General features: G+C 40.8%; 1 protein-coding gene across 1 annotated transcript in view; it reads right to left on the reverse strand.

Annotated features, from left to right (window-relative positions):
• Positions 1-1,849: 1,849 nt before the first annotated feature.
• KCNK5 (potassium two pore domain channel subfamily K member 5) overlaps positions 1,850-24,193 on the reverse strand; it is a 34,921-nt gene continuing 12,577 nt past the window's right edge. Inside the window, exons 2-5 of the mRNA XM_064158314.1 lie at positions 10,184-10,295; positions 9,110-9,276; positions 7,752-7,920; positions 1,850-6,944 (exon numbers count right to left, since the gene is read on the reverse strand). Coding sequence (XP_064014384.1) covers positions 6,124-6,944; positions 7,752-7,920; positions 9,110-9,276; positions 10,184-10,295 — 1,269 coding nt within the window. The 3' untranslated portion in view covers positions 1,850-6,123. The remainder of the gene's footprint in view (positions 6,945-7,751; positions 7,921-9,109; positions 9,277-10,183; positions 10,296-24,193) is intronic.

Below are 24,193 nucleotides of genomic sequence, written 5' to 3' on the forward strand. Positions count from 1 at the left end.
TCACCTACACATCACTCCCCATTGCTCCTCAGGTATGGAGTTGAAATAAAATCATAGCCTGCAATCATGGCCCAGTCTGCAAGCAGGCCAGGGGAGCTCTCAGGAGGCTTTCTGGAACAAAAAGAAGCCAAAATCTAGTAAGTGCTGCACTCAGCTTAACTTTTGTTTCTAGATATTAGAGTATTTGTTATCTTACTATGACAAAGTTGAGGCTAAAAGAGATTTTAAACCCACAAACCTCAAAAAAAATCCCCAACAAACCTCACAAAAATCCCCAACAAACCTCACCCAACCCTTGCAGAAATACACAAAGTACAAGTAATTAAAAGTCAAACTATAGGGCAACAGATCTTCCTGACCTCCCCACAGGTCCTTACATAAGAATTGAGAGATATTTCATGCTTTCTCCAGAACTTAAGTCCAGTTTGAGAAAATTGCCATGAAGGGAGTGAAGTAGCCCTTGCCTGTGTCAAATGTTCCTGAACAGCAACTTTCCACCCGCTAAGTCTCCCAGAATTCAAGGTGTGAGTTATCTATTGCCATGAACTGCAGGGCTGCTGGTATCAGGTGGTGCCATGCATTTTACAATGTAAAGAACTATGATAAGTGTTCAGTGAAAAGATTAGTGTCAGCTGGTCTGCAGATTTTATCTATTGAGCTATTGTGTTCAAAAAAGCCTGCACTCAGGCATGGGCCATAAGAACAAGCATTTAACAGATACAGGTTTATCCTGTTTGCCTACTTCTCCTTACCCTGCCCTTGTAACTTACTAATGTTCTGCTAAAATACTCAGAGCAGAAGGTAAAGAATAGTCTGTGGGCTCCAACCTGCTGGGAGCTGATAGAAATGGTATCAGGTGCTTCTGTTACATCCTCTCCTCAGTTTCATGAGGGAACCCCACTTCCTTCTGGATACTTGGAGTAACACTCACAAACTGGGACACAGAAGGCTTCACCTCAACATGAGAAATTTCTTTACAGTGAGGGTAACAGAGTACTGGAACAGGCTGCCCAGAGAAGTTGTAGTCTCCTCAGAGCATATTAAAACCATTGGAATGGGCTGCCCAGGGAGGTGGTGGAGTCACCGTCCCTGGAGGTGTTCAAGGAAAGACTGGACGAGGCACTTATGAATCAGTTTTAACACTTCTTGCCTCAGTGCATCTTAAGAGTCCCTTCAAAGAAATAAAGCCTCTAGAATCAAGTTCTGTATTTTTCAACAGCTGTCCAAAATCCTTATTGATTACTTTGTTATGCTATATCCAATTGGAAACCAGATGCTGCTGAAGTTATCAATACCCCATACAAGTACAGGCATCTGCTTGCACAAAAGAACTTGCTTTATTGGCTCTTTACCTTCAAGCTCTTTGGACTAGGATCAGTCTCATCTGTGAGATGCATTACAAGGTCTTGTGCAACAGGTCTTAAGAGGAGCAGCTGAGGGAACTGGGGCTATTTAGGAAAAAGAAAACCACAAAGGAGGCTCACTGCTCTCTGCAACCTCCTGAATGGAGGTTTTAGTGAGGTGAGTGTTCCTCTCTTCTCCCTAGTAACAAGGGACACGTCCAGAGGAAACGGCCTCAAGCTGCATCAGGTGAGGATTACAACAGAGAAACTGCTTCACTGAAAGGGTTATCGAACACTGGAATAGGCTTCCCATGGAGGTGACTGAATCACCGTGGCTGGGAGTGTTTAAAAGACACATAGTTTTTGGTGCTAAGAGACATAGTTTATCACCAGGCTCAGCAGAGATAGATCACGGTTGGACTTAACGATCTTAAAAGGTATTTGCCAAATGCAATGACTCTGTGATTTTAAGTGGAGGGACTAACAAACAAGTAATTTCTTGTCATTTACTTCATGACAGAGAAGATAAACTGTCATTTTTTTTATTGCAAAATATTAAAATAAATTACATTTTACAAAGACTTAGCAAATATTTACATACAGTGCGATTCCAGTGACAATCAGCAACAAAGAACTGACAGACAGGTGTATTATGGAGTGATAAGACTCAGAACTGTACAAACTTCAAAAGCCATAGGAAAGACAACTGTTCAAAAAGCAAATCTATCACAAATGGAAATGAATTCCACGAGGCACAAAACCAAGTCTATAACAGAGTTTGGCTGCTGATTTTTTTGGTTGGTTGGTTGACATTTTTTAGGCCAACAGACTTGTATATTGCTTTTTGTTCTCCTCAGTGACACTTGTCTGTCTCTACACGTACTTTCCCAGCTCAACTGGAGGGAAAAAAAATAATCTCAACATATACAACTGTGCAACTGATGAACTCTTTTCAGTTTGCACTTTTATTTCTGCGTGTTTTGTGACAACCATTGCCAGCAACGGGTTCACAGATTATTAGCTCAGAAAAATTTAATGCACCACTTACTGCATTTCCTCTGATTTCGTACCAGTGTATCAGATGCCTTAAGACCACTTGCTGTGAGATATGTATCTGAAGATGATGCCCTTTTGGTAAAAATAAGGCTTCATTCAAGCAGAAGATAAATCCAAGAAGTGTCCTGCTGATATCATGAAGGATGGGATCACATAGTCTATAGCACTAAAAAAGGGCTTTTGTAGAAACAGACTTTTGTTGTCACATTTCAGGCTGTTTGTTTTTTGGAAAGTACTGGCTCATTTGGCACAATTAAGTTTGTATCTCACTTCACATGATGTGACTGTAAATACAATCTACTTGTAGGCGATAGCTAGAAAGAAGTTTCCACTTCTGTTCCATTCCTTCCTTATGCATGTTTGTAAGCGGCTTTTTAAAAACAAGTATTTAATAATAGCAATAAAAAAACCCATCTCCTTTTTGCTCTTCCTAGAAAGAGATCTGTCTCACCTATAAAACAAATTCCATGACGTTAAGAGAGCTGTTAACAGTATCAGTTTGCTGTATGAAATCTTACATGGTATCCAAAGAAATGTCTCTATACTAACCAGATAATTGAAATAAGTACAAGACCTTATCAAGCAGCACTGGAGAATTAACCCCAGAGAGGCACTTTTGAGGCTGAATAGCTCACAATACAACCTGGACACCCCTCTGACTCACTATGTGTAAATCTGAAGGCAGAAAAACATTAATTTTGACCCCTCAAGCAGCTGCTTTTTTTAAGACATGGAAGACAGGCAGTCAAAAAAGCTGTCTTGCTTAGCACTTTGGCAGTTCCAAGATGGCACCATAATTTTAAAAGCTCTGGGAAATAGCTCAGCTTTTTGGAGAGTGCCAGTATGAAACTTATGTGCCAACTAAACCCCTCCAAAATACTGAAAACAAGTGGGGCTTAACGAGGCCAATTGTGTCGGCCTCTGCGTAAAGAAGAATTCTTTTCCCCTGCGTTAAGTTTACATTAAGGCACATGGTGGGATGTCTTGAGAACAGTTTTGTGAGGTGTGATCATGTTTCCCAAGAGAGTGGGAATATTGTACTTTGTTTTAATAAGTTTAAACTATTATTTTCAATCCCATGACACTTATTATGCAGAGTTAGTCTATGCTGCCTACACCGGGAAAGGCCAGAGCGCCACATCTAACTTACTAATACAAAACAGATCCTCAGCCATTCTCAGCTCCAGCATACAAGTGCACTTTGCTACAGAGAATGGAGGCTCTGGGTTCCAGTGTGCCACATCCCCTCCCAGTGAAAGCAGCCTAGCCAAGAGTTTGGATTGTAGTATTTCTGTATCACTGAATTTTTCTCTCTTCTTTTAAATGCAGATTGAACTACGCTTTTCCACTTCATGCTCTTTCAGCAAGTCGTCTTTCTCCACATTGTCACGTAGGTTTCTAACTGTCACTAAAACTTTAATCTTTACAGCAATAGTGGAAGACAAAGTTGGAGCACAACAAAAGCTGTATGGAGTGTTTTCTCATTTTCTGTCACATTAATGCACACTTTAAAAAATGATGATAAAAAAAGATAGAGAAGGCTAGACTTGCTACACAAGAAGCCATGTGTATCATGCACGTAGTCTTACCTATCACTTCTTACAGTTACAAGATATAGCTGTCAACCACAACCCTTCAGGCACATAGAAATACTTGAAAGGTTTGGAGTCATGAAAAATGACAGGAGTATTAGAAATAAGTTGGTATCTTCCTGAGAGGGACTCTCTTTCCTGCCTGATGCAAGCCAAATCCAGCCACCTCCGCTCCAAATAGCAGTAACACAAGAAAATTTGATTTTGAACTATAGTCTCTCTTCAGCAATAGTTTCATAAAATACAGATTAATTGCCAGACCAAGTGATGTTGATTCCACACTTCTGCCAGTGTCGTAGCCTTTTGTGCACTTTCTATGTCAAAAAGAAGAAGTCATAAATCTGGAAATTTTGGGAAAAAAGACCAGTAAAGAGAGTCTCTTGTTTCACAGTACAGGACTTCAAAACTTCCCTTCAACAGGCTATTGAATCAGAGTGCCAGTTTCCCATATGTCCTCCTCCTGTGGAAGAGGCCAGTGACTAAAGCTGCAGTTCCTAGAAAGAGCTAGCAACTGAAGATTAGCATTGCAAGATTCCATAAGGTCTTCTTAAAGAGTTAGTGAATCTGCCAGCATTACACCAAAACCAAGAACGAGACAACTTTTAACTGTTCGCTGAACTTTGGAAACTTTCAGGCGTACTGGACTGACTTCAATACTGTAAAACCAAGCAGAACAGAACCTGACATTTTAAAGGTCTTGACTGTTTTCTGTTCCAAATATATTTGCTACACCTTAAGTCAGTTTCCTTTTGCTAACTTGTAATCAAGAGCCTCATTTGAAAGAGTTGTCAGGGCTAACATCTAGGTATGGAAAAAGTAAGGAAAATAAAGCTATGCTATAATTTACTTTGTAGCCAGAACTATTTGGGCAGAACTTTTATGAAGACACATACTTCCTTTTCAATGGGAAGCCCACATCCAAGCCAAGAGGTAATACTTTCAGGAGCTCAGAGGCAAAGTTCCTTTTAGAAAAGTGTCTCAGGTCACTTGATCACATCTATTTGCCCAAGATTTGACATTGCCCAGCCTTCTTGAAAGCAGGATAGAATAACCATTATATATGCACAAAAGGTCAAACTTTGAAATGAATAAACAAAGTGTAATCAACTGTTTCAAAAAAATCTTCTCATTCAAGTCTAGTCTGAAGTACCAAGGCAAAGTGGAACATCAAACAATACTGACTAACACACTGCACAGATCAGCAGCAGTGCTACGAGTCCCTTCTGACAGGCATTAGGGCATTTGGAGAATATCTGTGCCTTCCCCCAAGGTGATTTTTTTCCTCAGGAGAACAGTGTCAATAAAACTTCACCTGTACAAAGATACTGTATAAGGTTCATTCAAGTATTTCCTCTAGGTAATGAACAGTGGAAGGACACTTTCATCATTAAGAAAGTTCATTGCATCCCGCTTATGCTCACACATGCTTTGATCAACAGGTCTTCCAATTACTAGCAGTTTTGGGACCGAAGCACAGTTTAGCAGCCCAATTGGTGAGCTTCATCCCAGATGATTTTTCCTTGTTTGAGGGCTCTATCTTCATCCATCTCTTTTGAATTTTAGTATTTCTTTTATGGAATTACACTTCTCAGTCTGCCAATGCATCTTAGCTGTCATCTGCGTGTCCTGGTATTCCATCTTAAGTACAGTTGCACCACTTTGTTGTGGTAAGAGTTTAACAACGGGCAACACAAAAAGCAAATCCCTTGCTTTCATTTGTGGTCAAAGCAGGATTCAAGTCCATGTTTTCAGAGGTGAAACCGAGTAACCGAACGCACTTGATGGCCAAATCAGTCTGCAAGAGTTACACTCCCAAACTAATACCTCAATGAAATGCACGAACGCAGAGCAGGTCCAGTGTATTAACTAGTCTTTTCTACTTTGTTGAAGAACCATACAACCCCAAGAAGGGGCAGGACTCCAAATTCAACTGTTATTTTACAAGTTTTTCAGGTAAGCAAAGCTGATGGGCTCAGAAACCAACCTAGGATGGGAAAAGGACACTGGAGTTAATTAGTTTGAGACTTTTGTTTTCAGAGACAGGAGAAGCTGCAAGGGCATGCTTTTCTCCTTGCTCTCTAAATTTGTTCAAAAGCACTGACCACTTTCAGAGAACCATTGCCAAACACGTTTCACGTTGCAGCCTTCACATTGCTTACTGTATTATATTCATTCATCAGCTGTTCGTAAGGCACAGAAAGCTCCAGCTCGTTATTGGTAAAGGTAGATTCATCAGAAGATGGGAATTTAACCAGTTTTTTTGCAGTTTCAGATTCCTCTGCAAGATTATCATCCATGGAAGATTTTGACGTTTCCTCATCATCTGACATATCTTCCTCTTCATCATCATCTTCATTTACAAATGTTATATTGGCATTCTCAAATATTAAGGGTCGATAGTCTCTGGAATCCCATGCTTCACCTTCTTCTTCACTAATCCTGTCTAGCTGGTTTACAAACATGGTTCCCTCTAGAGGACTGTCTCCAATACGTTTATCATGCAGGGGTCTCAGCACATGACCGTTTTCAATGTCCAGGGAAGTCTCATCGTATTCAAACGATTCTGCTTTTGTGTAAATCACCTGGGCATCTATACTAGCATTCTGCATATTTTGCTTGGCATTTTCTACTTTGATCATTTTGTCATTGCTTGTCCTCAGAGCCTTCTTCCCAATTTGCTTTATAAGATCATTGTATGTTTCTTCCTTCTTTGAGAGGAAGCTGAAAATGTTGACATCCTTTGATGTGCCCATTTGAATGGGTTTTTTAGACCGAGGATGGCTGTCAAGAGACTCCTTTCTTTTTTTCCTCCGTTTCTTTATTGCTTTGTGAACTTCCACAAACATACTGACCTTCCAGTTAACAAAGAGTGAAAGCCAAGCTAGTCCCAGATAGATCCATAACTCCACAAAATATCTGTAAAGGGCATGGTAGTTTGCATCTGGATTTACACCTGCAAATAATTCGAAACAAGAATATTACTGAAAGAAGACTTGGAGCTGATAAACCTTTGAAGTTACGACCCTGAGAATTACAGCACTAACAGAGCCAGGTTATTCAAACACTGCTCCAAGAGGTGGTTACGTGGCAATCTGAAATGCTACTGACAGTAAAAGCTGATCCCTGGTCTTCCAGTTCTTGGCTTGATGTACTCTGACTATTGGACTACAACATAAGTGACAGCATATTTATCTTCTTGTACGCTACAAAAGCGAACTTTCTTCCTGTTTGAAAATTATAAGCCTTCCTGCCACTGAGGTATGCATAGAAGTACTTTCCTTGAGAAAAGGCTTCAAAACTTCACTTACAAGGACCATCTCCAAAGCCCTAAACAAGACAGTGAATTTTAGAGAAAGACAAGATTTAGGAGGGAGATGTTAGGATGCTCAGCATTTCCTGTGGACTGGTTCTAGAAAGCTGCACCAGAGAGCACTGTCTAATACTTACGCATTATGCTTGGGATACTGGACCCCATCTGAAGATGCTTAACTGTCATGGTTGATGGGAAAACTCCTTGCCTGAAACTGGGACCTGAGGCACTTCAAAGAGTATTGAACTCCAGAATTTAGCTCCAGACTTTGCCCATTAAAGGCCTTAGGCACTTAAATTAAAATTAAAGGGCCACTACACTGGATCAGTACTCAGCTTTAATTCAATCTTCTATGCAGCAAAGTATTTTGGAGAAGCTTAGAAACCACCTCTTCAAATTAGAGTTTGGAAATAGAATTGCCACACTGATACATAAAATACAATTACTGACCAGCAACAAAATCTCCAAATCCTATGGTGGTGATGGTGATGAATGAGAAATAGAGGCCTTCAATGTAATCCCATCCTTCAGTCACCATGAAGACGAAGGGAGGAATAACTAGATGGACCAAGACACCCCAAACAATGAAAATGGCTGTGCAGGTAATTTGTGCTTTCCTCTGTAGAAAAAGAAGAATTAAAAAAAGTCAAGGAAAGATCTCTAAATTTTCTTTTCCCATCCATGGAATCAAGCATCATCTGACAGCATCAGACATTCCAGAGTTCTGTGCTAACAATTTATCAGCATAACTAGAAGTCATTAAAATAAACACAACTATTTTTCTTTAACCAGGACTCATTATTCTTACAAACACTTGCTCAATTATCTCCTCAGTTTTCTTTTACACTCCTTAAAAAACGTTTAATGTTGCTCCTGGTATTTTATAAATAGGCATGGTATAGAAGATACAGTACTCTAGTCTAAAAAAAGCAGTCAGTATCTCTGATTTTCCTTTTAATCACTTGAGCATAGAGGATGAGAAGTGTTTAAGATGCTTCTTTCTTATGTTATACCTCTTACCCTCTGCCACCCACACAAATTCTGCACAAAGCTGCACATGTAGTTTTGTCTCAAGTGCCAAATGAAGAAAGTTCTTGCCCCCTTTCTGAAAGCAGGATCTAAATCAGTCCCATTGTTTTTCATGCTCTATTGCCCTGCATTGCTTCCCATCTCAGCACAGTTACAGCTGTGATAGAGTTCACTCAGGGGAAAGGAAGGAGGGCCAACACTAAACACCCCCTAGAAAGACCCAAACCAAAACCCTCAAAACCCAGCACTCCCCCCAGAAAAAAAACAACAAAACAACCACCCGAAAAACAAACTTCACCACCAAGAAAAGTAACAAAAAGCCACAAGCCAGTACCTCAGAACAAAACATTTCCAGCTGGTTCACTGAAAAGCTTGAAGTACTCAGGCTTTAGAAGCAGGTGGGAACGAAGCAGGACAGCTTATTTCTGTGCAGGAGGAGGCTTGCATGAAATGCCTGTGAAATGGAGCCTCAGCTACATTTGTCTTAGGTGTTTCTAATGTGAGAGATGTGTCTCCATAGAAGCTGCAAGATCTATATTTAATAGCAAAGATTTTGACAAGATCTCATTTTGCTGAAATTGCTCGCAGAACTAACATTTCAGACTCAGTGCTCCTAACAGTGCCCCTTTTCAGTTGTTTCTGTGCAACACCATCGGGGGAAATTTGTATTTGTGCAAGTGCTCATCCACTACTAAGATTAGCAGGTAAGTTACAAGTGTAAGCTTAATTTACACATCAAAACCAGACAGCGTGAGCATAAACAAAAGCAAGGTCCTCACCAGGCTTACTCCTCTTTTCGTGAGAAACTGGCCCAGCCTCTTGGCACGTCCTCCAAAGAACTTCCCCAGAGCACTGATCCATGTCAAGCAGAGAGGAACTCCAAAGAGCCCATAAAATATGCAGAAGAGACGCCCAGAGGGTGTCTTTGGAGAAACATTTCCGTAACCTGAAAGAGAAAAGTATGTGCACAGTCCTGTTTGACTGTGGAGAATGTAAGGCAATTCTACCTAGGGAGAAAACAACCCTGTGTGGGCTTCTGCTCTATCAGATGCTCCTTACTTCACCATCTATAAAAGCTTTAGTCTGCCCCAGCTGATGGGAGTCTGGATGCCTTCCAAATGTACTCTAGCAAATGTGTATTCCATTAATGCAAATGAAGAAAATTTGCATTTTAATTTGTTCCTAGATTTTATGCATCTTTTTCTTAGTGAGATAACTGTGAAATAAAGCTCACCACAAAGCTTCTGATTCCCCAGCTTTAAGCAACACTATGAAAAAACTTCTGTTGTTTAACATTTGATTCCATCCATTCATCCTGAAGCTAACTTCCATGTGAAAGATCCACTATATGCACTTAACTTGTGACCTAGCACCTTTAGAGGGTGAGAACTTAAGTGCAAGGTGGCTTGTGAAATAGCAAGGAATTTCAACTGGATTTAGTTCTTCATTGGTCACGGAACTCAACAAGGTGTTACAAACCCAGACTCTAAAATCAGCAGGCTGGTTTTGCCAGAGCTTTCTTAATTAGATGTGTTCCTGACTTCAACTTTTTGTTATAAGTAAGCTAGAAGCAGAGTATTATGAGTTCCAAATAATAAAGAAAACCACAGTACTGCATATGGTTTAACAGTTAAGACTTCCACATGAGTCTGGATGAGGCTCTTAGTGCCATGGTCTAGTTGATTGGACAGGGCTGGGTGCTGGGTTGGACTGGATGACCTTGGAGGTCTCTTCCAATCTGGGTGATTCTATGTACTCTAGGCAACTCCAGCCATGGGGACACCTAAATGGAAGAGTACAAACATACTAAAGCACTAGAAAACTACAGTTAGGAAAGTTGATATCATACATACCGATGGTAGTGATCACAGTAGCAGCAAAGATGACAGCATTAGGCCAGTTCCAGTTGTTGAAAGTATTGTTCCCAGTGATGGCAACCCCCTGATCAGCAGCATTTGACACCACCTGTAAGAAAACCGTTTATGGTCATTCCTGGAAACTCCTGGCAACCTGAAAAAGAAATATCTGTCCCTCTCAGGTGTCCCCCCTCTTTGTTCATAGCCAAGTTTTTCATGAAGACCAGCCTAGTCTATTCACCAACAGTAATTTTAGGAAATAGAAAAAACTTGCTTTGCCTAAGACAAAGTGGTGCAGGTGCTCTGACACTCAGTTAAGAGGTTTTAATTAGATGAGCTTTTACTCGATTTACCAGTTTAACCAAAATGGATCCCAGCCAGAGACCAAACACTCTTCCAGACTGAACTGGCATTTAACCAAATTCAAGAACTACACTGAAGGTTAATGTTAGGGACATCTTCAGAACTACTATCCATTTTAAAACACTGCTACATGCCTCAGCTTGACTTGGGTATGAGCAGGACATCACACAATCCGTGGCACATCACGGAATTGTCAGGGCTGGAAGGGACCTCAAGGATCATCTAGTTCCAACCCCCTCTGCCATGGGGAGGGACACCTCATACTAGATTAGGTTGCTCAGAACTGCATCCAGCCTGGCCTTGAAAACTTCCAGGGATGGAGCTTCCGCCACCTCCCTGGGCAACCTGTTCCAGTCTCACCACCCTCATGGTGAAGAACTTTTACCCAACAGCCAATCTGAATCTATCCACTTCTAGTTTTGCTCCATTCCCTGGGTCCTATCACTACCTGACATCCCAGAAAGTCCCTTGCACCAGCTTTCCTGTAGGCACCCTTGAGATACTGGAAGGCCGCAATAAGGTCACCTTGGAGCCTTCTCTTCTGCAGGCTGAACAGCCCCAACTCCAAGTCTGTCTCCATAGAAGAGGTGTTCCAGCCCTCTGATCGTCCTTGTGGCCCTTCTCTGGACACATTCCAGCATGTCCAGATCTTTGTTGTAACTAGGGCTCCAGAACTAGATGCAGTACTCCAGGTGAGGTGTCACCAGTGTGGAGCAGAGGGGAAGAATCACCTCCCCTGATCTGCTGGCCACGCTTCTTTTGATGCAGCCCAGGACACAGCCTTCTGGGCTGCAAGTGCACACTGCTGGCTCATGCTGAGCTTCTAATCCACCAGCACCCCAAGTCCCTCTTCCCAGGGCCGCTCTCAAGCCAGTCACTGCCCAGCCTGTATTAGTGTTTGGGATTGTCCTGACCCAGGTGCAGGACCTTGCACACAAAGCTTACTGCAATTAGTGTTCATTGACCTGCTGTCCCTGGCAGAGTCAAACCATCTACAAGCCAATGTAAAACTGTACACTTTTCAAATAGAGACAAATTAATGCTTTTCCAAAGTATTCCATGCAGCAGGACTCCAGTCCTTGAATCAAGCCCCTTTCTTATTCCATCTTTCAATCTACTATACCATGATAAATGTAAAGCACTCATTTACAATATGTTAGGGAAGCAGACATAGTTACTGGCATTTCCACAGATTCAGCAAGTCTATTTTCTAACATGTCTTCAGATGCTTAAGAATTATTAATCACCTTTACCTTTTGCAGGAAGAGACTTGGGATACTCAGCCTCCCTTGCCTTTTTAAAACTAGACTGTAGAAAACCAATTGATAAAAACTTTACTATTTAGCGCAGAAAGTCTAAGTTTCAGATCAAAACTATGCATTCTGAAATGTATTACTACCCCTTCAAAGTGAAAAAGAGTTTATCATATTCGCTGCCAGAAATCCCTACTTAATTTTAAATCTTTGCCCTGTCATCTTACCCTGCAATTGAAGCACTGCAGGGTATAAAAACCTGTAAAAACAGGTTACTCTGATTTTCCCCCATTCAGTGTAAATCAAGGCTGTTTGAACAAAACATGATAGGTGAGGTTTCCCTTGAACTGGTAAGAACTTAGAGAGGCACCTACAATCAGCTCTTCCTTCCCTCGTCACTCCTTCCTTCCTACTTGATTAAGATCTGATCTTGGACTCAGCACAGACTCAACACAAAGTTCAATCACTACTGAAAACATACACAAGTTAACACAGGTTTTAATTATTCTCAACACTTATTATCATCCTCCTACCATAATAAAAATGCCCTCAAACTGAATGTATTGTGTGTATACAAGATGTAAACAATTTAATTAAAAATTTACTTTTAATGTGCAAGTTGTTACAGAAGATAAAAGAAGAAGCATTGGAAGCGATCGGAGGTGCAGAACTAGATTTTTCTCCTGGTAGACTTAACGTGTGTGCAAAACTGCATGCAATGTCTTTCCACAGCCTACAGGCTCTGCATAGAAAAGGATAGAGAGAATTCTCACCAAGTTATCTGTCAAAAGAAAGCAGTGTTGAAATGAGAAGTAGACCTGAAAGGAGCAGGTTGAGAGCAAGCAATGTAACATCCTTCCAAGAAGCCTTAGACCACAGGAGTTCATCCAAATAGAGGCATTCCAAATAACTTCATTACTTTCTACTATGGTCTGCAGATAAACTTTCTGAAAGTCCCAAGGGACAATGATCTTCTATGACCTAATGACATGACACCACAGAATCACAGAATCAACCAGGTTGGAAGAGACCTCCAAGATCATCCAGGCCAACCTAGCACCCAGCCCTAGCCACTCAACTAGACCATGGCATTAAGTGCCTCATCCAGGCTTTTCTTCAACACCCCCAGGGATGGTGACTCCAACACCTCCCTGGGCAGCCCATTCCAATGCCAATCACTCTCTCTAGGAAGAACTTCCTCCTAACATCCAGCCTAGACTTCCCCCAGCACAATTTGAGACTGTGTCCCCTTGTTCTGTTGCTGGTTGTCTGGGAGAAGAGACCAACCCCCACCTGGCTACAGCCTCCCTTCAGGTAGTTGTAGACAGCAATGAGGTCACCCCTGAGCCTTCTCTTCTCCAGGCTAAACAACCCCAGCTCCCTCAGCCTCTCCTCATAGGGTTTGTGTTCCAGGCCCCTCACCAGCTTCATCGCCCTTCTCTGGACACCTTCCAGCACCTCAACATCTCTCTTGAATTGAGGAGCCCAGAACTGGACACAGCACTCAAGGTGTGGCCTGACCAGTGTTGAATACAGGGGAAGAATAACCTCCCTCGTCCTACTGGCCACACTGTTCCTCATACAGGCCAGGATGCCATTGGCTCTCTTGGCTACCTGGCACAATACATGATGTAATACCCCTCCAAAGGTCAGGTCATCTTCTTCACTGCCCAGCAACACTGCACTGAATGTTGCATTGAATATCAGTTCACTAGTCATTTTCCATGCTGTAAGGACACTTGGATATTTTGTCTATTGTTATTTCATCAGAAAGCACAGCATAGCTCATAGATCTTCTAAGAGGTGCACCAAAGCATCTGTTTCCATTGTCACTAGGTCATTATCTCATTGCACGACTTTACCTTCAGTATGAAATAACATTTCATACTGATGGTAAAGTACAGTTACGTTGAGATTTGCCAATGCTTGACATCTGGAGGTGTGAAGAGGGCCCAGATCCAAGGGCAAGAAGCTGCTGGACTGAGTAGCACAGAGCTGCCCTTGACATCCAGGCAGTTAACATTGTAGGCGAGGGACAGCCAGCTCTCTGGGTTACATAAACACCCTATATAGACAGTCATGGATAGTCCCCAGCCAAAGCTGCCACCTTCTTCCTGTCTCTGTTTGCACACAGCTATCTGCTGTTAGCACACAATTATCTATCATCTGCAGGGTAGTCTCTTAAGCTACTTTATGCCTACAATAAGCCTGAAAACATTATATGCATCCCAGCCACAGGAAGAAATATGGTCACAAAGCATGCTCAGACAGCTTTGGTGCAGTGGGAAATACAAAGCTGCTTTTCCAACAGTGTAACTTGTACCCATACTGAAATAATGAAATATTTTGGCTTCAACAATGTAAGTGGGCATTATACAGCAAATAGGGGTGGGCTTTTTTTCTTCCTCTAGTAAATATGTTAGGGATGCCATTATTTTCATATGCTAGGATACAGAATGTCTCAGGTTGCCTGTGTTGGATTTGTGCTACAGCAAAGGATCTCTAAAAAGTCTTGGATGGGAAAATGAGAGGCAAGGAGGGAAGAAAAGGGTAGACAGTGCAAATGTTCTTAATATCTTGGAAGATGTAATTTAGAAAAAAACCCTTACATTATTCCCCAATAAGAAAGCTGAAAATAGTTAACTCAGAACTTACACGTTGTCTTAGACCCCACCTCGCACCTCTACCAATGAAAGCAGGACTTTCTTTTCAGTCAAGCAATTTTTGCCTTACAGAAATAAAACTCTCTCTTCTCCCTCACTCCCCAGTACTCCAATTCTGCATTTTGGCAAAGGAAAAGATGATCTAGAGTCCCTGAACTACTGCTGAAAGTAAACAGACTTGTAATAGCAGAGGGAAATTTAAGACAGACATAAAAGTAACTTATCTTCTGATGACATCAACCCAAGTAGAACTAGGGGATGCTATCTGAACACAATCAAGCAGACACTGTCTCATTTGCTGGTACCTTCCCTCAGACAAACCCCAGCATTGCACCAAGACAGCATTGTGTTTCCTGGCCTTTGTGACTTTTTTGTTAACCCTCTTGATGATCAGGCTCACTCAAGATTTACCAGAGATCACTAGAAGTAACTGTTACACCTCCTGTCTTGGGCTAAGAAGAGGAATTTCTCACTGATGCTTTGGGCAAATGCCACTCTTATTCCCTCTACATGTACACAACAGTAATAACAGGCTAAGGAGTTCTCTAAACAAAATTCAAAGTGGCATGGAGAAGCCTTGACCCACATCAGTATCATCAATATGTTCCTAATGCTGTTTATCCTGCTCCTCCACTTTCTCCTGGGTGCAAGTACACGACAGCAAGGTTTGCCCAAACTGGGAAGATACATAGTAATGCATTTGTTCAAACTGTTTTTTCCTACTGGCCTGCCAAGGTTTGCTAGGGTAATTCTCTGGTGGCTTAAAAGCTTGCAGTAGTCAGCAGACTCATTTCCTTGTCTTTGCATTAGCAGAAGTTTGAAGTTCTGTCAATACCATGCAAGGTAAAATGCCTCACCACAGATATTTAATTCCAGCAGAAGTAATGGGAGGGTACAAAACTAAGAGAATAAGCACACTGCCTCCAAGAGACACTTATCATCACTGGGTAAGTAAAATACACTTTTTTACACTGGGCCATTTGGCCCTCAGAAGGAAGAATGGAGCAGAACTATGGCTTTCTGCCTCTCTAAGTGTGAACAAGTGCACAAGGATTTACTTTCATTTCCCTTCCAATATTTATATATACACTGAGGAGATCCTCCCCAGCCCAGCTCTCTCAGCTTTTCCTTGTAGGAGGACTGGTGCACCCTCTAGTCCTTTGACCACCTTAGTAACTCTTTGCTGGACTCCCATTCCATTCTACTCGCAAGAGTACAAAGGACAGCTGGCTGCTGCATCCAAAGGTAGATTCTGCTAAAGCAATGACTGATGCATTCTTTCAAGACTCCTAGGCTTTGTCACCTAGAGGATATAAAGATTTAATGCACCAAAACCCACTGAGAGAGAGTTTAGTACTTTAGGTACTTCAGAGACTCTCCTACAAGGACTAAATCTCTCTTCAAGTTGTTTAATTGATTTGGATGTCAACACGAAAAAAAAAACAACAGAAAACTGTGCAGTAGTTATCTAACTGTAGGTACGTAGAATATTGACAATTCAGCCACTCCTGATAAAATTTTCCAGAGTCAGATGAAACTCTATATTGCTTTTCATCTTCATAAGCAGATTTTAATGGTGACCAAATCCAGAAGCATCAGAGTAAGGAAAAACAAATCGGTGAAGTGATACAAGAAGCTGCATGGATGTCTTATGGCATTTTAAAAGGCTTAAAGTAACTTGAAAGTAAAAAATCCATGCCAAGCAAAGTGCACATCCTTCTACTTGTCTCCCAGAGTTTTCTGGCTCTACCTATAAAGCTACTGTAGCAGTCTGCTGTTTATAAGAAGCAGATTTTGAAATGCAATCAAAACATATTCGTTAATGTTCATCTTTGCAATAATAAAGAAATGGAAATATCCATTACAAAGTCCAGATGACCTAGATAATATTGTCTCAGCATTACATGTAAATAGAGAAAAGAAATTCACTCAGTGTCACTTCAAGAAAAAAGTGTGGAGGTGGTCACAGCTAGACTGACAGAATTGTGCCTCAGACTTAGCATGCAGACAGACGTGGCCATGGCTAGAAATTTCCTGCTTTGCTGGCATATTGCACTTTAACATCTGCTTGTATATTAAAAGCAGCAGAAGCTATTTCACAGGCACAGCTTGAATTTGTAAGTATTTCACAGTTAGATCAAAAGTAGTAGATTCACAGTCAAATTAGGAATATATTAATCCTGGCTGACAGCTGTCATAGCTCACCTATTAAGCAAGTTTGTGTGTCTAGTTGTTAAGCAGCAAATATGTATTTAGTATAATAATAAATGCCACAATCCTTTGAGTTACAGTAACTAGAGATAAGAAAAAAAAAACACAACAATTTAAAGCCAACTGCCTTCCTCCTGCTTATCCAACGTGTTCTAACTGAGCAGAGGATACTGTCCATCAGAGAAAACACTTTCCTTACTAGAGTATCTTGGCAGCTTGGGGTTTGGGTAAGGAAAAGAAGAACCAACTATGCAACTAATAGGAGAAGCCAACCATGCAACTAATGGTTTCACCAACGAGCAAGAAAATTCCCCTCCCACCCCTCTTACTTTTCATATCTAAATACATGAGGTATATACATGTAATGATTTGTTAAAATTTTCTGGTTTGAGCTCTCTAAAACCTTCGCTTTAGCCTATATATTCTTAAGACTAAAATATTTTGTCTCTCTTTCCGAACTTCTCTTCCATACAGAGGTGCATTACTGCTAAGAAAGTCTCGTTACGTGCCACAGTGCTCACTTTGGTAGCCAGAGACACAACGTGGCAGTGCTGCAGAAACTTGGGAGCATACGCACAAGGCAGGAGAAAGAGCAGCATTCCAATGTCATCTTTAGGAGGGCTGCTATAAATATGTCTGTGCACAGAGAAATAAAAGTTCATCACTGGAAAGGAAAAGAATAAATCTTTTGAGGCTTGGAATACAAAATCCCATAACCTAGAACACAAAACAGCAGCACCCTATTTGGGCATGCATATTTCTGCCAGCCACCTGACATATTTAGCACATAATTGGCTCAAGGCAAGAAGAAGTCTCAGGGAAAGATGGCCCCTCCAGAGCAGCTGAAAGTCACCAGAATAGTATACACCCCTGATTCCTGCCATCCTTTATAAACCTCTATTTCTAGTGTAATAACAGACTTACCCTGTGATTGACCAGGGCCAAGTGAACAAGTCTTTCAGGCTGCCCTAGCCACTTGACAGTCTATGCAGGACTATGCTAACCAGCAGGACTTAGAACAGCTGACCTTTCATTTCCCTCTCTGCATTATCTGTGTTGGCAATACAAGTTTCATGTCTGTCAGAACAAGAACAGTGCCAGATGCAAAAAGAAGTCTTTTAGCTGAGTCCTGGATTTCCTGCTTCACTTCTGTGGCTAATGGTTTGCGACCTGGTTTGTAGAAAGACAAATAAGACAAGTGAACCACATTGTCTCAGTTTAACAGGCAACACCCTTGTGTCTTGCTAACCTATGAAAGTTTCCCTGTCCTTTACTGACCTACACAGAGAATCAAGCTGGAAGGCCTTTGGGGCAAGAGATACAGGATATGAGTCAACAGCACCTGCATTAGAGAAAGATGACAGGATTTAATAAATTCTTCATTTATTAATGAGGACATCAGTTGACTATGTAAGTCTCACTTCAGACCAACTTAACCTAGTGGGGTGAATCCACAGTTACTCCAACTGCTGTGCACTGCATTTCTTCCTAGCCACATTCTGCGAGTTACTATGTTCATCAAGACTCTTGTTAGTCCTGGAACCTGTAGAGTCTGTTTTAACAAATGTAAAATCAGAGGCAGAATCAATTTGTTTCTAATAGCAGACTGAGATTATGGCCACTAGCCAAAGTTAAAATTGAGGCAAAAAATTAGGAAGTAGTCACTGACACAATAATGCTAACTTTTACTTCTAAAAGAATAAACTCCACAAAGCCCATGCTTGGTGCTGACAGAGGTAAGTAATAAATCTAAGCAAGAACATTACCCAAAATGCCAGAAAGATCAGTATGACTGTACAGGATTCCTTCTCCCTCATCTATGAATTGAACTAACCCAAAAATAAAATCAAACCCTGGAAAGCAAGTGTTAGTCTCACTATTTACATTCCCACACAGATCAACTACACATAGCAGCGAGCAATTTTCCCCTTTGCTGTAATATGTTGCATTTATAATATGGTTAAGTGTGATTGCAAGTCAAAAAATGTTATGCATTTTTCAGTCAACAGTTCAGTCTTAAAATGCAGTACCTATCAAAGTGAAAACTTTTTAAAACTACCACTTGGGTTAAAAAAATTTAAATCCTGGCAAAATATGGGTTTACATACTTCAGGAGAGGGTTTTCTTTCCAGCAGCAGCAAAATCTAACTCAGGATGACATGGTACTTTCACATTCCTACCAATACAGCAAATAGAACACTATCTTGTCAAGTTTTCCACAGAGAAAGGGCAGCTTAAGGTCTCCTCAACATTTCCTTTCAACTGCTTCAACATATCAGTGATTTGGGAGTTTTAAACAAGGCAATTACAAAGTTATTTAAATTTGCTAAAAGTGACTTTAAATTATCCAACAGTTTCTTAGCATACAAAGCAGGTCAAATGAGCTGTAGATGCTACATTTTATCCAAAAGATTATACAAGAAGACTAAACTGGCTCAACTAATCTTGCTGGTTCTTCACTTCTCCATATTCCATTCTATTCATGCAATAGGGCTTCTCAATGCCTAAATGAATTAGAGAACTAAGAAGAGGAGGCTCAGGGGGACCTCACTGCTGTCTACAACTACCTGCAGGGAGGCTGTAGCCAGGTGGGGTTGGTCTCTTCTCCCAGGCAAGCAGCAATAGAACAAGGGCACACAGTCTCAAGTTGTGCCAGGGGAAGTCTAGGCTGGATGTTAGGAGGAAGTTCTTCCTAGAGAGAGTGATTGGCATTGGAATGGGCTGCTCAGGGAGGTGGTGGAGTCACCGTCTCTGGAGGTGTTGAAGAAAAGCCTGGGTGAGGCATTTACTGCCATAGTCTAGTTGACTGGCTAGGGCTGGGTGATGGGTTGGACTGGATGATCTTGGAGGTCTCTTCCAACCTGGTTGATTCTATATGTTAAGATACTACTAAACAGAATTAAGTGGTCTTCAAGCAGGGAGAAGTACTCTTGACTAAATTGCATCACTGCTGTAAAGAAGATCTATGTATGTCCTTCAAAGAACAGGACTGAGCTTGAAAAGGGGAAAAAAGCATTCACATCTATATCACACACACATACTTTCATGCTGGAAAATGTTTGCTGTTTCTTGTAATTCTGAGAAAGCCTCATCTGAGGTTTATGCTAAATGCTCAGAACAGAGGAAGAACACAGAAATATCCTGAAGCAAACTGGAACTGCTCAACAGGCATCTCTATGATATATCCACAAAGAGAGTGCTTTTTCAGATAAGCCAATGAATTCCTATTACATCAGGTTTCCTCCACTTTCTTCTAAGCACTTGATGACAGCACTTTTCCCCCACCTTAAGCATCATTATTTTAATACACTACCAATTATACAATTAAACAATGCAGGAAATTCCTCCGTGGTTTGAGTCTCAAATGAAACAGAGTGAAAAACTGAGTGTGGGCACCTCAGGGTTTTTTGTCAGTTTGATTTGGCTTTTTCTCTTTTTAATGTGTAAGAGGTAGGAAACATTAAGTTTTCTTAATCTGTAACTGTTGATGCTGACAACAGGAAATAATTTACTTGACCTGTAAATGGTATTCTTGCCAAGAACAGTACTAGAGAAAAAACACCTTTTCTTGTCACTATGTCCTCTTACTCTTCATGTTTCCTAGTATTACTCTTGATGTGTCCTAGCTGACAAAAAGAACTAGGGCTGGGAATGCACATTTGTCACAGACAGGAACACTTCTTCTTTCATTCTTTGTTTTCTTGGGGTTTTTTTAATTACAATTTAACCAGATTGCCTTTCTAAATGATAAATTAATCTGTTAATTAACTCATATTATGAGCAGAACAAAACATGTCCTTCAAGTGCAATCTCAATGTGTTAACCAGAAATAGCTCTCATCCATCAAAGGGGGGGAAACAAGAAGCAGAGAAAAGGTTTTTCATGCAAAATTGTAAGATACATGCTCTATCCTGTTTTTAGCTTGCTACATGAAGGCTATGCAATAAACTGTTGATTTAAAGGAGATGTAAAGAACCACCTTTGTACTTGTTTGAACCTGTAAGACTCATAAAAATTTATTTGTGGCTAATATTTATGAGTCTGGAGGCCTCAAGACACAGTCCAGTGGAAACAATTTGTGAGTCTACAGTCAAATTAATTCTGCATTATTGTTTGGGAATAGAGAAGGTAAATAACTGTACCAGATATTCCCTGCTTGTCAAGATGATCAAAATTAGACAAAGCATGAGCTGGATAAAACAGGATACAGAAGAAGGGAGGATAAATATCTTACGCACTTCTGTAGTGCCAGCATTAGATATATTCAATATTTCTTCCTTCCTTACCCTGCCCTCTTCATCCCAATTAAAACCAGACATTTATGTGCTGACCATTTTAATAGTTCATATAGATGTAGATGCTGATCATTGCAATAAAGCAATTCCTTAGTTGCTTTATTTGAAAGGTCTTGTAATGACAGGATGGCTGGAAGGGAAGAGGTTTAAACTAGATGTTAGGAAGAAGTTCTTTCCAGTGAGGGTGGTGAAACACTGGCACAAGTTGCCCAGGGAGCTTGTGGATGCTCCCTCCCTTGAGGTGTTCAAGGCTAGGTTGGATGAGGCCTTGAGTGACATGTTCTAGTAGGAGGTGTCCCTGCTTATGGCAAGGGGTTGGAACCAAGATGACCTTTGAGATCCCTTCCAACCTAAACCATGATTCTTCTTGGAAAAACAGTCTTAGCATTACTATTATGTACTGTAACATTACCTGCTCAATCAGCACTGGTAACTAACACCATCACTGCTTCATTCCTCTCAGGGTGAATGCAAGCTTCACAAAATGTATCATTACTTTTGAGTTTTGCTTGGGAAATGACAGCTGAGTAATAAACCTAACGAGACCTCATTGCTGTCTACAGCAACCTGAAAGGAGGTTGTGGAGGGGCTGGTGCTGGTCTCTTCTCACAGGTAATTAGTGATAGAACAAGAGGCCTCAAGCTGCCACTGGGGAGGTTTAGATTGGACATTAGGAAGAATTTGTTCCCAGCAAGAGTGGTCAAGCACTGGAATGAGCTGCCCAGGGAGGTGGTGGAGTCACCAGCCCTGGGTGTGTTTAAAAGTCGTTTGGATGTGGTACCTGGGGATATGGTTTAAGGGTGAATTTTGTAGAGGAGGGGGTAATGGTTGGACTTGGTGACCCTGAGGGCCTTTTCCAACTGGGATGTTCCTGTGATTCTGTGATTCCTGTAATCAAGAGACCCTTCCCAAGATGCAAGTAGACTCTTTTCTTTCTTGCACTCTTGTGTGTGTGTCCCTTTGCATGGAGAATAAGGGCTGTGATTTTTAAGTTAATGGAAAACACCCTGGGAAATAATCACCAATGACATAATAAGAGAATTATCTCCTGGGCGACAAACAATGGCATGGGGAACAAATGCACCACTTAGCCCTAATCCTAGATGCCAAACTTCTATTAATTTTCAGATACTACAGAAAAACAGTAGTTCCAGGAAAGGGTGTTCATTTAACAGAAAATGCCTGCTTGCAGAAGAGAACTACTAGAAAACCATATGGCTTAGCTGAACTATACTCTTCCACAAGAGACCAGACCAGCAACATACAGCTCAACATTCGTCTAGTTTCAGTAACTTCCTCCTTCACACTATGCTTTGAACCTCTCCTCTCCTTCAGTTAGCCTGAAAAGGAGTTTCAGAATGTCTGTACCTTGGAAGTTGGACCTTGTTGTCCTTGAGAGCAATATAGGTTATATCATCAGTTTTATTTAGAGAAGATATGGTCTGACACACGTGGCATGCGTGTTGTGATAAGCCCTAGCAGTACCCTAACAGTTTTTTTTTAAACTAATGACAGGTCAATTGGCTAGCAAACTGTCTGTAATCTTTTAGAGTCATTTATTGGCATCATTTAATTTGTTAGCTAGGATGGCACCCATGTACCTGGGGCCTGTGCAAATCTGGTGATAATATAGACTCAGACACGCCTTCTATATATACAAATGCCTTTTGCAAACATTTATTGCTCAGCTAATTTGAGAGGTCTGCAAACAGTTCTGGCCAGTGATACACTAAATCATTACTGCTTTAGTTTAGAGGAACACCTAGTTCTTGGCTAGTGAAAAACTATGTTTCAAAAACTGAGCATTTTTAATATCAGCTGTATAACATCCTACTCACCCACTACAGTTTATTCCAGCTCTCCTTTCCTGTTCTCTGACATAAAAGCGCTATCATAATCTACAGCGGCAAACCTAGGGGGAATGCATTTATTGCATTACATCTCATCAGTCCAGTCATAGAGTTTAGGCATCTCAAAACAAAAAAAGCACACCAATAAACAACAAAAGAAGAACTTCAAGCAACAGCTGGATGCTCAAAATCTCTTTTCTGATGTCTTCATGCCATTCTGCAAAGTGCTGGTGAAACTCAGCTGGCATGATCTCTTCAAGAAATAGGAAGAGAGGTAGACAAGGGCTAGAAGACCAAATTATTACAGGTCAGTCAAAGCAATTTGCACTGCAAAAAAAACAAGGGCTGAGAGGGGAGAGCATTACTTTCTTTTGCTCTATATTAGAATCTACAACACAAGACTACAAATAAAAGCCATTTAAACCAAAATCCAGTGTTGGGATAAAAACAAACCAAAAATCTCAGCTTAATGATTGATTTAGATAATGTAAATGTTTCTACACTGTGGTATTAGAAGATTTTTGATCCAAAACACTACAATTATAATGCACTGGTGAGCATGTTATTGTCCTACAGTATAATCTTTTTAGTAAGAGTGTCTTTCAGACAAACTGTGAGAAAGGGCAAACAATTTCACCATTTTCTGGGGCACCATTCAAAAGGCATGCTTTCTTATGGACTAACATGATGCAGAGTAGGCAAGAGCTAAATACTAAAAAGTAAAACTTGGAAAGGAACAATTGTACTGTTAAATGGAACACAACAACTTTTGCAGCACCAGTTTGATTTAAATTTTCCCTGGCTGACTTCTAACAGGAGTTTAAAAAGGTCTTTCAGTAATACACTTAATTTCCTCTACTGAGCATGCTGGTTAGTGGTTCTACAAAATGGAAATGTGTCCCTACTAATTTTGTGAAGCCTCATCACATTTAAGAGAAGTACAAGTCAGTGTTACTTATTTTGCAATGATTTGCATTCCTTACTCACACAAAGTGCTATTCTACTGAAAGTTTACAGATTACTCTTACAGCTACAGACATAACACAAAAGATACCGTCTTCAGATTAAGCAGATATGAAAGAGGTGGGGGGAGTGTAAAAAAGCAAAGCAAGAGTTTTATCTGTCCTTGCAGTTTTCCCCCACAAACAAAACGTTGTTTTAAAAATAGGCACTTGGGGTGTGTTTTGACTGAAAATCTCTCAAGTAGGTTAGAAAAGTGTACAGGTGTTTTTTTTTAAACCTTGTTGTCTTACTGATTTCACAGTTGTGTTATGCCTTTCTTTCCATCCTCGTGAAAATTCTGTTGCTTTCCCAAACTACTAAAAGGAATGCCTCAAGGGTGAGGCTCCAGTTTTCATGCAGTAAATTCAAG

This window comes from Pogoniulus pusillus, chromosome 18 (genome assembly GCF_015220805.1).
Source record: "Pogoniulus pusillus isolate bPogPus1 chromosome 18, bPogPus1.pri, whole genome shotgun sequence".
NCBI classification, from domain to species: domain Eukaryota; kingdom Metazoa; phylum Chordata; class Aves; order Piciformes; family Lybiidae; genus Pogoniulus; species Pogoniulus pusillus.